Consider the following 14751-nt stretch of genomic DNA (forward strand, 5'->3'; position numbering starts at 1 on the left):
AATCTTTCTTCCTTCTATCCTTTCCCGTTTTCAAGGCTTAGTTCAGATGCAGCTTCTGAATGAAATCCTTGCTGGATCTCACCTACTGGAAGTTGATCCTTCCTCAAATTTTCTTATACTATTTTGTATGACTTGTGCTCTTTTCTTATAAAACTCTCTTGTATCATACTTATTTATGCATATGCTTTCTATCTTCTAGCCTGCTGTGAGCTCTGTCAGGGTGAAGAAAATGTTATTTATCTTTGTAAATACAGACTGTAACAACAGATCCTTGATAATTACTAGTTTAATTGAATATAGGGAGGCTGAAAAAAGATCTTCAGGTCTCTAAACTTGTACTCACAGAGCAGATATTTATCAAACTTTTGATGAACTACATAAATTCAGAGGAAAAAAATGTTAGTGGGTAACAATGAAAATCATATTAAAATGCACTATATACACAAAAAAGGGCTATTTCTATAATATGGGTACTAAAGAAAACTCTTTACAAACTGAACACAGTAAAAAAAAGAAACCTGCTGCAGAATACTGTTTATTCTCAACATATAAATTATTCCTCCCCAAATCCCACTTGGTGTCTAATGGCAATCAAGTGTCTATGACCTTAAATCTTCAAAGCTCTGAAAGAGCCCATCAAACTGAAAAGGTTCTAAAGATGGGCATGGTTACAGGCTATTAGCCAACAATTAATATCAAAAAGTCTTAATATTAAAAGGCAGTGTTCCACACTCAGTCTCCACAGCATCCAGAGTTTGGAAACCAGATAATGAACTTCACAGTAACTCATAAAATTAACTATTGTGAGGTGACATTGAAACCTATTTCAGTTAAAGACATGTCTATACATTAATGAAATTAAGAGGTTTTTTTAAAAGACTTTTTTTTTAAATTTAAGGCAATGGGGTTAAGTAATTTGCCCAAGGTCACACAGCTAGGCAATTATAAAGTGTCTGAGGTCGAATTTGAACTCAGGTCCTCTTGACTCCAGGGCCAGTGCTCTATCCACTGCACCACCTAGCTGCCCCCATCTTAAGAGATTTTTTGAAATAACTGGAAACAGCATGGAGCTCTAGAATTTTAACTGAGGTTGGGGGTCAGAGAACCTAGATTTAAATTCTACCTCTCCTAATTGCTACCTTTATGACTTTGGACAAGTAATTTTTCCTCTCCTGAGATTCATTTTCCTTATGTGTAAAATGAGTTAAATTAGATGATCCTAAAGTCCCTCTGAGGACTAAAATCTTTCTGAGGTAGGAAAGTATTAAAACTGAATTAAGTATACCTCAATACTTTTGTGACTATGCACAGGAACCTTTTATATATCACTTAGAACAATAGCTATGAGCCCCCCCCCCCAAAAAAAGACTAATCACCACTTTTTGGTTCTGGGTGTTAAGAATAAAATAGACCAGTGAAGAATTATTTCTGTGAAGTGCTGATTTTGGCTTAAAAGGAGACCAAAGATGATAATCAAATGAAGTTAAGACTACACATATCTTAGATTTTGAAATCTGTTGGTCTTTTATCTGGAAATATAATGTAGCATGACTTTGAAATTAAAATTCCAAAATGGGAAATAATAGAAAAAATATAATGCAAAATATATAGGAGCAATTCCAGTTTTGAATTACCAATCTTTAAAGCTGCGGTATCAAATAATATACCACTAAAATTTATCAGGGCCTAAACCACACACACACACACACACACACAAACATAATGTATATATACATATATACACATACATACATACATATGTACATATATAAATAAAATAAAGAGGAGGCAGACAAAATAATTATCTTTTTTTATTAGGTTTTTTTTTTTGCAAGGCAATGGGGTTAAGTGATTTGCCCAAGGCCATACAGCTAGGTAATTATTAAGTGTCTGAGGCCAAATTTGAACTCAGGTACTCCTGACTCCAGGGCCAGTGCTCTATCCACTGCACCACCTAGCAGCCCCTAATTATCTTTTTAATAAATAAGAAATACTCAACTTTTTTTTTAACGTTTTTGCAAGGCAAATGGGGTAAAGTGGCTTGCCCAAGGCCACATAGCTAAGTAATTATTAAGTGTCTGAGGTGGCATTTGAACTCGGGTACTCCTGACTCCAGGTCAGGTGCTCCATCCACTGCACCAACTAGTTGCCCGAAATACTCAACTTTTAAGAAAGCAACACTTTTTCTTAGAATTTTACCAGAGATGAGGAAAATTTGCTCAAAGTTCTTAGATGCCCCCAAGACAAAATTCCAAATAAATGACACAAACTGCAACTTTAAATAAAAAAATTTCCTAATCCAAATCCTGTGCGCACTTTATTACATAAATTAGATTTAGGGCAGACAAGTTTTGAGACTGTAAAGAAGCAGGATGATATATTTTTTATTAACTTGTTATTTTTTTGTTTTTTATATCATCTACATTTTCCAATACATTCCCCCATTCCCAGAAAACCACCTCTCTCAATGAAGATTAAAAAAGGAAAAAAAAGTTCAGTAAAATTAACCAAGTTATCAAGTCTTAATATTAAAACGCAGTGTTCCACACTCATACTCTCTTCATATCTACAGAAGGAAGGAGGAACATTCAACTATTTCCTTTTTGCTAATTTAAATTTGCAAAATGCTTTAGGTGTCTCATCTTGAGACTTCCAAGTGACAGGTGGTATTATTATTATTATCCCCATTTAACAGACAAGAAAACTGAGGCTGTGACTTGCCTAGAGAAACAAAACTAGTCTATGTCAAAGGCAGGTCTTTCTTATTTTATATTATTACAATAATTCTGTTGTAAGAGTAAACATAACTCCTCCCCCCAAGATGAGAAACCTCAAGAATAATGAGAGATAAAAAAAAAATGTATTTCAGTCTATGTTCAGATTCTAATGGCTCTGTCTCTGGGGTGAGTTGCCTTCTTTATCATAAGTCCACCAGAGAAGTTGTTTCAGTATTTCCCCCCACAGTAGACAGGTCTTTCTTACCACAAATCCAATACTATTCACTGAATACTCTGGCTTGTCCACTTTGGACATTACCATTTCATAGGATTCCATTTCTTTTGTTCTTCTAGTCAATTTTTTTTCTTGGTTCTGCTTATTCAACTTTGAATTATTCATTTAAGTCTTCACCTGTTTCTTTAAATTCATCAGTGTTTATTATAGAGCTTTAATGTTTCACTACATCAATAGTATCTTAGTTCTCTCAGAGAATACACACACTTTTTGATGGAAAAAATAAACACACCAGCTAAAATTCCACACTATGACATTCTTGTTAGTAAGACTTTAAAGGCAATATACCATCTTTCACTCCTCTCCTTAAACATCTAAAAGTCTTATTTATTACTATTAATAATAACTCTCATTATTATTGTTATTAGTTTACTGGTTACCCTATACAATATTGTATTTTTATAACAACCTTCTGAGTATAGAGTGACTACAATTGTATTGAAAAATATTTACTTATATTACTAGAGTCTAGAGCTCTGTAGGGTAATTAAATTTTCATCATGAAGCAAATACACTACTTTCTTTAATATTACTTGTTATGATGGAATTTGCATAGTACCATATACAAAAAGCTCAAGATACTTGAAAAAAAAATCTAATCAGGAAGCAGAGGCAAGGGGGAATGATGGAAAACAGTGCAGCGAGCTCCACTCTACATACTTCTCCAAACACATCTAGAAAACGCACCAGATAAGAGAATAACTTAAATAACTGGAGGAATATTCAGTACTCCTATCTAGGTTCCACTGTATTATATTGTACATAATAAAAATTACTATATGCTATATTAATACTATACTAATCAAATTGCCAAAGGAATACTTTATAAAACTTGAGGAAATAATAGAAAAATCCTTTCGGAAAACAAATGATATAGATTATTGAGGAAAATAATGAAAGAAGTAGGGACAAATAGGGAATAGCACTTCCAGACTTAACTGTACTACAGGGTAGCAATCATTAAAACCAAGTGATATTGGCTGAAAAGTAGAAAGTGAAATCAACAGACAGCACAAGGGAGAATAAGAGACACTAGAATTTAATAATCTGTCTTTGATAGGTTGGATTGCTCAGGAAGAAACTCCTTAAAGTTCAAAAGCAGTATGGAAGAAATTGAACTTTGACCAACATCTTATACCACATTGCACAATATATTCTAAATGTCTATGCAACTTTTTAATAGTAAAGATTATAGTATAAAAATTAGAAAAGACACAAATCCTATGCCTTTCACAGCTATGAGTAGGAGATGAATTCTTTACTAAATAATAGAGGCAATTAGGAAAGATAAAACAGGTAACTTTGAATACCTGAAAGGGGAAAAACTTGTGCACATAAGTTAGGATAAGAAAGGAAAAAAATCTTTGTATCAAAATTTGTCTGGTAAGGGTTTGATATTCAAAACATATAAATGCTAATAAATGTATATGCTTAATAGCCATTCCCCAATAAACAAATGGTCAAAGGACATGAACAGACAATTTCTTTTTTTTTTTAGGTTTTTTTATAAGGCAAACGGGGTTAAGTGGCTTGCCCAAGGCCACACAGCTAGGTAATTATTAAGTGTCTGAGACCGGATTTGAACCCAGGTACTCCTGACTCCAGGGCCAGTGCTTTATCCACTATGCCACCTAGCCGCCCCAAGACAATTTCTTAAGGAAGAATTGCAGAGTATTATACACAACCACATGAAAAGAATGCTCCCAATCATTAAAGTGAAGTTTTGCCTCACAAACTTCAGTGACAAAAATGACAAAAGACAGTAGTTAATGTTGGGGGAGGGAGGAACTGTTGTGGAATCACAGGCATATTGATACCTTGTTGGCTGAGTTATGAAATGGTACAATCATTCTGGAAAGCAATTTAGAACTGTGCAAGTAACATGTCTGAAAAGTTCATATTCTTTGAACCAGCCAGAGTTCATTAATGAGCCTATAGTCCAAAAAAATCCATTGATAGGAGAATATGCCAAAATATTTATAGCAATCCTATAAATTGGAAATGGAATCAGATGCAGAGTAAAGTGAGAGAGCCAAAAAAGCAATATATGCTAAGTAACTATAACATTATAAATGGGAATAATAACATACCAAAAAATCAGAAGTAAATGAAAGAAAATTGTAAGGTCCAAGTAGAATTCAAATGAGAAGATGTAAGAGACACCTCCAGTTCACCTTCATGGAGGTGAGACATCCACAGGTTATTTCATATCAAATGTCATTTTGGCCTTTTTTGATATATTGACCAGTTAGGACAAATGTCTTTTTCTCTTTAAAAAAGAAATAATGCTATATGCAATGGGAGAGAGGGACAAATAACTGGGATAAATAACCATGATATAGGAAATAGAAGCTAACAATAAAAATTATTTAAAAAGAAAAATAAATGTACCAGATTGAATCCTCACAAGGAAATCCAGAAAAAGTGAGTCATTTGTCCTGCTGAGCTTGACATGAGGACTGTGGACTCTGGGGACAGGGACCAAGCAGGAAAACTCTATGGGAAGCACTACAAGGCCCACAGAGAGAATATGCATCAAGGTGAGAGGAGGTCTCAGATTCATACAGGTCATAAAATTACCTGAGAACAAGGTAAAAAACTGGCAGGTTTATCACTCACTACCCAGTTCCTGGTCATAGATTCTAGGTTAAGTACAAAGGGGAACTGTTTAGTTCTCCTCTCCTCCAAGGAGATCCTTAGAAGTATATAGAGAAAGCAGGAAGTTCAGAGATAAGCAGTATTAGTAGGGCTAAGATTCCAAGCAAAGAGCAAAGTCTCAAAGCATCTGGCCCAGCCTACAAAGGATAAATAACTAAATCAGGTATCTCAGGTCAAAGGGGAAATCACAATTCAACCACTCTGAAGCCACTAAATTTTCCAACTGATTGATAAAGGCCTAGGCAAGCAGCAATCTATTTTTGCCCAATCCAAACCCAGGTCTGAAACTTGCAGAATTCAGACCAAGGGGGAACCAATAAGACGTTGCCCTCAGGGGCGGGCAGAGTGGAAAAAGCACTGGCCTTGGAGTCAGGAGTACCTGGGTTCAAATCCAGTATCATACTCTTAATAATTACCTAGCCGTGTGGCCTTGGGCAAGCCACTTAACCCCATTTGCCTTGCAAAAAAAAAACACCTTAAAAAAAAAAAAGATTTTGCCCTCAATCAGTCCCTATTGGGAACACTGAGAGCTGGCAGGTTCCCAGGCTGTCTGAACAATCAATTCCCTAAGAATGAAGCAACAGATCCAGTCCAGATATCACCTCCACAAGTCTGAAGGAATCCAATACTAAGTCCAAAGTCAGACGTAGGCTGGAAGAACTAATGATGATGATGATTCCCACCATAATGAGCTTTTGTGGTGGCAGAGATGTTCAAGACACAAATGTAGAATAAAATGATTCTAAAACATGTACAAGCAACGTACAGATATTAACACTGAGATGAACACAGTATGTTTTAATTGAACTAGAATTCCTATAAGAGATGAAGCAAGAGTTAAAGAAGAGTTTTAAAATAGTTTTAAAAAATGATTGAATAAGAGTGCCTGAGGGAAAAAAACTGGAAAATAAATGCAAGAACTAGAAAAGGAATGAACAGCTTGGCACACAAGATACAAAACCTCATGCAGGCATCAAATTTCCTGAAAATTAGAATGGAATCAAAACAAGCTAATAACTTCATTGAGGCAACAAGAACTATTAAAACAAAGTTTAAGAGTTGGAGCGGTGTCTGGAAAAAAAAAAAACAGATTGAAGAGAAAAAAAAAATTAAGAACTGATGAACTACCTGAACTCCATGACCAAAAAAAAAGAGTACAGATGGCATATTTCAATAAATCTTAAAAGAAAATTTCTTATAAAAAAACCAGAGGGCAAAAGTAGAAATAGAATCCATTGGTTATCTCATGAAAGAAACCCCCAAATGAAACTTCTAGGAACATCAGAAAAAAAATACTGCAAGCAGCCACAAAGAAAGAATCCAAATAAAGATCACATACAATTTAGCAGCCTCCACTATAAAGAAGCAGGAAATTTGGAATACAATATTTTAGAAGGAAAAGGGCCAAAGATAACTCACCCAGAAAAATTGAGTATAATGCTATGGGAGGGGGAAAAAGTACCTTTAATAAATATTAGATTTTTAAGCATTTCTGATGAAAAGACCAAGGCTGAAGAGAAACTCTGAAGTTCAAATATAGAAATGAATTGAAACGTAAAAAGATCAACATTAATGAACAATGAACTAAACAAGGATAAACCACTACCATTCAAATAAGGAGAGATATGTGACCCTTCTCAATCTTAATAACATCAAGGTTCATAGGAATCAAATTAGAGAAGTCCTGTAAGTATTTCATATCTTGATGATTTTAATAAAAGAATTGAGAGAGGAAAGATGGGGGTGGGAGGGGGAAGAGGTGGTGAAGGTTGGGATTAGGGAAAATTATCTCACATAATTAGGGTACCCAAGTAGACAGTTATACAAAGAAGAGGTAGAAAAAAGTGGTTCTCACACCTCAGCTGAATCTCACTCTCATATGGTCAAAAGAAGGAAAAATACATACACAAACACACAGAGAGTTGGGCATAAAAATACATTTTTCTCAACAAGAAATGGGAAGTGGGAGAAAAGGAGAGGGGGGAATTAGAGAGATGTCAGATTGGGGATTAGTTAAAAGATTAAATAAATTTAAGAATTTACACCAAGATTTATAACTCTCTTTGAGATGGCAAAAGAGCAGTCTGAGAGAGTGTCTATAAACTGAGAAATGGAAAATAGATTATAGTATATAAATGTGATGGTAACCCTATTGTATTAAACTCTTATCGGCATAATGACCAGTATACCAGAGAACTATTGCTGAAACATGTTAATACAACCTCTTGAGAGATGAAAGACTCAGAATGCAGAATGAGACAAAAAAATTTTGCACATTCCCACTGTGGAAATTTATTTTGATAGATTGTGTTTCCAATTGAGGGAAGGGGAGTGAGGTCAGAAGGTAAATTTTGGCTGATAAAGACAAATAAAATAGTTTCTAATCATTCCCCTTTGATTAATTACAAGATTGAATAGGAGCAAGTATTATTGCCATTAACAAGGGGAACAGAGGCAAAAATGATCACAATTTGTTCAAATACCTTCTGTGAAGTACTAGTAGAATAATAAAATTCAGACATCTGTATTTCTAGTATAGTTCTCTAGGCACCAAAAAAGCACTATCTCCTTTAGATTACTCAGTAGGTTTTTGAAACACAAGGCTGTCAGTTGCCACTCTGAACATCCATCTACTTTACAATGTTATTTCCAAAGTCTCTTGAAAGCAAACTACAAGGTTCAGGCTCATGATCTTAAAACGTCTGAAGTGCAGCACACAGCATCCAGCATAATAGATTTGTGCTCAATGATCCATGATGTTACAGACATTCCTTAGCCAATTAGAATTCCTTTCGACTGGGATGGAGGTGAACACAGCTGGAATTGATGGAGTGATGTGCATCAACATAGACACATTGGTTGTACATTATTTTAGTCTTATTCTGAAACAATAAAAGGGGTTGTCTTGTCTTCAAATATGGAACCAACATTCCAATTAGTCTAAACATATCAATAGCATTATATTATACTGCATGTGCAAACACAGTAAGAAATTCCTGCCTGTGCAGGAATGTTTGAACATTTTCACTCATCTTTTTAAAAATCTTGTTCTGCCAATATAAAATACATCTGTACTCTTAAGTGAACGGTCTTTTAAGTATTTCTGCCTACAGGAGTTGTATAGACCAGGAAGTCGATTTAAATTGGAGACTGAGTTTGGGAGGGAAAATTCACTCTCTAAAAAACAGCAAACAATTTTTTAAACTCTCTGGTGATAATTGATTTACCCTTCAGTGTGCATGCTAAAATAATTATTTTTTTCAAACTAATCTTTAGCATTATAAAATGTTGCATCCAAATAGAAAACCCTGAAATTCTTTAAGTTTGTCTCATGAAGAAATTTTAATAGATTAAAAATGATATCACAAAGGGATCAAAATGTTATTTTTCCAAATAAAAAATTTTAAGGACATAAACAAGTATTTTAATATTAAGAAAGATGGCGGGCGGCTAGGTGGCGTAGTGGATAAAGCACCGGCCTTGGAGTCAGGAGTACCTGGGTTCAAATTCGGTCTAAAGACAATAATTAATTACCTACCTGTGTGGCCTTGGGCAAGCCACTTAACCCTATTGCCTTGCAAAAACTTAAAAAAAAAAGGCTTAAATTATAAGTATAAAAAATCAAGGGTTTAGATTTTTAAAAAATCAGCAAGGAGTACAAACACTTTAAAATTATCCCATTATCATTCTGTGAAGATTCAATGGGAAATAGAGCTTAGTCACTTTAAGAAAACAAAAAAGCAGAAATCAATAAAACTGATATAGGATTGCTTTTATGATACTAAATTTTTTAGAAGGCTGTGTGTGATCTCACTGACAGGAATGTTGCTACCAATAGTAAGATCCTTCTTTTCATACTAGACCAATCCCATTCTGTGCAACTCTGGTCAATGTCCATATTTAAATTTGACAGAGGGGATGTGGGGGTCACCAAATGTGAACTATCAAGAACCCATAAAATGTTTTATAGGAGTCCCAAAATCATTCTACACTACAGCCTCTGGGAATTTGGCTAAGAGGTTTCAATTAAATTCAACAACATTAAAAAAGGCTACTAAGAGCAAAAGGCATTGTGTGCTAGGCACTATGGATATAAAGACAAGACATGAGACCTTGTCCTCAAGGAGCTTTCATTCTCCTGGGGGTAGGGATCAAGCATGAACTTCCCCCAGAAGGTAAATATATAATCTTTTCAAGGAGAGGGCAGAGGGGTGGGGTATCAACCAAGAAAAGCTTATGCTAAGAGATGGCTCTTGAGATGTGCCTTGCAGGAAGTTGGGGCCCCCAAGAAGCAGAGTGGGGGTGATGGTACAGAGTGATTCTGACACAGCCAAGGAGAGGGAAGGAACAGGGATGCCTTATATCAGGAACAACTAAAGAGAGGCCAGTCTTACTACAGCAGAGTCCATACATAAAAGGAACAAAGGCAGTGGGAGTTAGACTGTGCAGAACTTTGATATTTTAATTTATCCTAGAGACTTAACTACTAAAGATTTCTAAGAAAGGGAGTGACATGACCAGATCTGAGTTTTAGGAAATGTCAATTTGAAAACTAGGTAGAAAATGAACTTCAGGGGATCAATTTGAATTTCATAATATGTGCATTTCCAAGAAAAAAACAACATGGTACATTTTGTTATGACAAATTATGATGAAATAGGTTGAGAAAACACTTTATCATTTAATGTATTAAGAATGATAACAACAAATCTATATATGTTTCCCACAGAAGAGAGGCAGGGTAGTCTAGAATTTTGCTGTTATAAACATTTCTGAGCAGACAACAAAAAAGCTAAGCTTAGTTACCTGCTACTGATCAAAAAAAACCTTTATCAGTAGTCAATACTACAATTTAAATTCCCACGATAATGGGAAACTAACTTAAATCACTATAAATGTGTATGAGAAAATTTATTCAAATATTATCTCCCTATACTTTATATAGTCGGAGAATCCTGGATAACTGTAATATAGAAAGTTTAAAATTAGAACTTTAAAGTTCTGATTACAGGTTACAGATTCAGGATTTTGACTATTAACCTATAGGAAAAGGCTGCCTTTTCAAGAAAGGGCCTGGATTTTTTTTTTTAGGTTTTTGCAAGGCAAATGGGGTTAAAAGTGGCTTGCCCAAGGCCACACAGCTAGGTAATTATTAAGTGTCTGAGACCGGATTTGAACCCAGGTACTCCTGACTCCAAGGCCAATGCTTTATCCACTACACCACCTAGCTGTCCCTAAGGGGCTGGATTTTTCAGCACTGAAGAGTATACAAAAATTCCACTCTTACCTAAAATGCACAAAATAAAAGAAGTTACTGGTAATCATTTATGTGTTTCACGTGAACAATGGTTTTGCAAAACCTGTAAAAATTTAAAATCAAATTGTTTCTAAAACATATTTGGGTTGGGTTTTTTTTGTGGAAAGTAACTCGGTGAGCATTTATTAAGTGTCTACTCTATGCTAAACACCCTGCAAAGTGTGATACAAAAAAATCCCAAAACAATCCCTGCCCATGAAGAGATCATAACTTGGCAATGGAAAGAGTATTTACTAAAAAATTTTAAAATACACAATTATTTTGCATCAAACATATTCTATGAACTACTGAACCACTATAAACAGTTTCACACTAATATGATTATAGCAGCAGTTATTTCACATTTTCAAGTGTAAAGGATCGAAATATGCCCACTAATATTCAGAATATGTTCATAAATTTTTTTTAGGTTTTTTTTTTGCAAGGCAATGGGGTTAAGTGGCTTGCTCAAGGCCACACAGCTAGGTAATTACTAAGTGTCTGGGGATGGATTTGAACTCAGGTCCTCCTGACTCCAGGGCCAGTGCTCTATCCACTGTGTCACCTAGCCACCCCATAAATTATTCTTAAAGACAAGTTCAACATACAAAGAATTCACAAAATCGCCATAGCAAAAATGATTACAAACTGTAACCAGACCCAATTATGTTAATCATAAATCAAATTCAAGACATCTTACTTTTAACCAAAAGTCTGAGTGTAGTTTTAATTCTTAAAGTTTACGTATAGGGCATACAATTTACAACCCTAAACACATTTTCAATTGTTGGAATAGGTAACAATTGTGATTATTGGGGCCAGCAAACTACCTTGAATATTAGTTAAATCTAAAGGGTCTTTTTTTTAGGTGTTTTTTTTTTGCAAGGCAAGTGGGGTTAAGTGGCTTGCCCAAGGCCACACAGCTAGGTAATCATTAAGTGTCTGAGACCGGATTTGAACCCAGATAGTGCAGATTCCAGGGCCGGTGCTTTATCCACTATGCCACCTAGCCGCCCCTAAAGGTTCTTAATATGAGGCCCATAAACATTTTTAAAATTTATTTGGATAATTATTTCAATGTTTCCTTTATAATACCAGGCATTTGATTTTGTTTTTAAAAAGTCAATGATAAAAAAAAAGTTAAGAACTCCTAGTCTTCTCCCATTTCCTTTTATTATGGATGAAGAAAACAAAGCCCCAAAAGGTGGTCAAATGGCAGGCCTGGGACTAGTATTCAGATCATCTCCTTCAGTTTGGGTTCAAAACACTTTCCACTAAAATATAAAATTGTGCAGCCAAAAGTCCTAAGTATCTTTTCCAACCCTGCATGTTATTTATCAAGTAAAAAATCTTTCTGAAATCTTTATTTTCAAATGTCATTGCCAGAATAGCAACCTTTATCAAAAACATTCAATGTATTAATAGGCACGATTAAGTGTAAGTGAAAAGAACTTCAAACTTCCCAACTTCTTTTTAAACCAATTTTATTTTCAAACTATTTAGTTCCAACTTTTTCACACTGAGTTAATGTTCAACAGGCCACTGCCATCATGTCTGTTACACAACTATTACTAAGCTCTCAATTCCTGTTTCAAGAACAATTACATTCACAGATTGACTCAAATCCATTAGGTATTCAGCAATTTTGTCTGGGAGGGAGGAGGGGGGAAGCACTTTGGAAGGAACTGATCATTTAATCCTTTAATATCAAATGCCATCCATAAGCTCTTAAAAGTATTTCTGCAGCTATCACATTTAAAATCCTGAACAGACCAGTATGGGGGGGGGGGGGGGTAAAGAAAAAAGACCAACCCTGTTCTCTCTTTTACTTGGGAGGGTGAGGAAGAGAAGTACAGGTCAAAGATCATCAACTACAATAAAACATACTCGGCTAATGCAAAATGAGTAAAATATTTATTTCAGAAACAACATTCTAACCACTCTGCATTCCTAAGAAAAGACACACACACATGCAGTTAACATTAAAAGAGTAACTGATTTGATGTCTATAATAGATTGCATTGTAACTGGGAAGCAAATTAAGGTTGTCCAGTAATTAAACTTTACAAGTATCATAATGCCCAAAACATGATATTTTATGCACCCATAAAAACAACTTAAAAATAGTGAGAAGTGCTCGCCATCCAAGCTTAAGTACTGCAGAATGGCTCCCCTAAGAACAAAGGTCCTGGAGGATACACCTGTTGCCTTACAAAACCCCAGTCTGGGCCTGAATCATTAATAATTCATTATTCTGTCAGCTTTGTAAACAGAACTCACAACTCCTTTTATTTCAACAGGAAACAGATCCTACAGGAGGCAACGGTGGGTTTTCAAAGAGAACACATTTAAAAAAAAATTACCTACAGATGTTTGTACAAATACTTTTAAATGCCCCAGTCGTGATATGTGCTTGTCCTTAGGGCTCGACCTTTTCTTTCCCCCCCTTTTTTTTTTAAAAATAAAACTCCTTTGACGGGAATTGGACAAACACACATTGGAGGGCTTTTCTTATGTGAGCCACAGAGAAGAAACATCAGGAGGGGAAAGTCCTGAGCGGGATCGGAGAGAAGTTTTGTGTGGAAACGTCGAAGCCTGGGAAGTCCCCCGGCAGAGCTCCAGGGCAGAGCGAGGCTGCCGCGCTCGGCGCGGCTCTCGGCACGCAAATCCCGCGGCCTGCAACTGCGCGCGGGGGAGGGGAGCGGGGAAAGGCCGGGGCGGCGGGGGGGGGGCACGCGGGCCGGCGGCGGGGGGAGGACGCGGGCGGCCGCCGGACACAGGATGTCTGGAGCCCGCCGGGGAGCCGCCGGCCGCGCCACACCCCGCCCCCGCCCCCCGCCCGCGGCGGCGCATGCGCGCCCCCGGGCTTCCCCATTCACCCCGAAGGGGATCACTACGGAGCCGACTGGGGAAACAGGGAAATTTCATTGAGGAAACGCGAGTGCGTGGAGCGGCCGGGGCTGGGGGAGGGGAGCAGGGGCGGGGGAGGCGCGCGCCCCGCGGGGGCCCGGCGAGCGGCGCCCCCCGCGCCCCGTACCTGTCAGCCGGATCTTGATGCTGGAGCCGTTCCTGCGAGTCCCGGGGTTCGACATCTCCTGCCAGCCAGCGGGGGGGAAGGATCCGCCACAGCGCGTCCGGGTGCGCCCCCCGCCCCGGCCCCGGCCCCGGCCCGCGGCCGCCTCCTCCTCCGCCTCCAGGTGAAGGGCTGGCGGCGGGTCTCCGGGTCCGAGCCTCCGGGCCACTCACTCCAAACGCCGGGGCAGGGTGGGGGGGGAAGGGGGCGGGCCCCGCGATCGCGCCCGGACACGAGCAAATTTCCCACCACCCCCCCACCCGCCCTCCCGACCAACCCCCGGTCCAGAGCCACCGCCTCCGCCTCCGCCTCCGCCTCCTCGGAGCCCGAGTCCAGCCGCCCAGCGAGCGAGCGAGCGAGCGCCGCCCTCGCCGCCGCCGCCGCCGCCGCCGCCTCCCGGAGCCGCGCGCGCCCCCCGCTCCCGCCGCGCCGCGCCGCGCCTCCTGTCCGGCCTCCCCGCGACGCGCGCGCCCCCGGCGGCCGCCTTCCTCGCCCTCCCCCGCGGCGCGCTCCCGCGGCCGTTCCGGTCCCCCCCGCCCGGCCCGTGCGTGCTAGCGTGCGTGCCCCCGACGTGAGGCGGAGGCCAAGGGGCGTCGCCGACGTCGCTCCCGAGGTGGAGGCGGGGCGGGCCTCGCTCGGCGCCATGTTGCGTGTCGCCCGTAGCGGGGCCGGGGGAAGCGGGCTCTCTTCCATTTTGCCGGTCGCACGTGTT

General features: G+C 38.7%; 1 protein-coding gene across 3 annotated transcripts in view; it reads right to left on the minus strand.

Annotated features, from left to right (window-relative positions):
* The window catches only part of SMURF1 (SMAD specific E3 ubiquitin protein ligase 1), a 111572-nt gene extending 97311 nt beyond the window's left edge, over positions 1-14261 (minus strand). For 2 of the 3 annotated variants that reach the window (XM_074202369.1, XM_074202368.1), the window contains exon 1: positions 14004-14261. In XM_074202369.1, the coding sequence (XP_074058470.1) occupies positions 14004-14058 (55 nt within the window). In that variant the 5' untranslated portion in view covers positions 14059-14261. The remainder of the gene's footprint in view (positions 1-14003) is intronic. The other variant, XM_074202370.1, reaches the window with a different exon arrangement.
* Positions 14262-14751: the final 490 nt, after the last annotated feature.

This window comes from Macrotis lagotis, chromosome X (genome assembly GCF_037893015.1).
Source record: "Macrotis lagotis isolate mMagLag1 chromosome X, bilby.v1.9.chrom.fasta, whole genome shotgun sequence".
Lineage (NCBI taxonomy): Eukaryota > Metazoa > Chordata > Mammalia > Peramelemorphia > Peramelidae > Macrotis > Macrotis lagotis.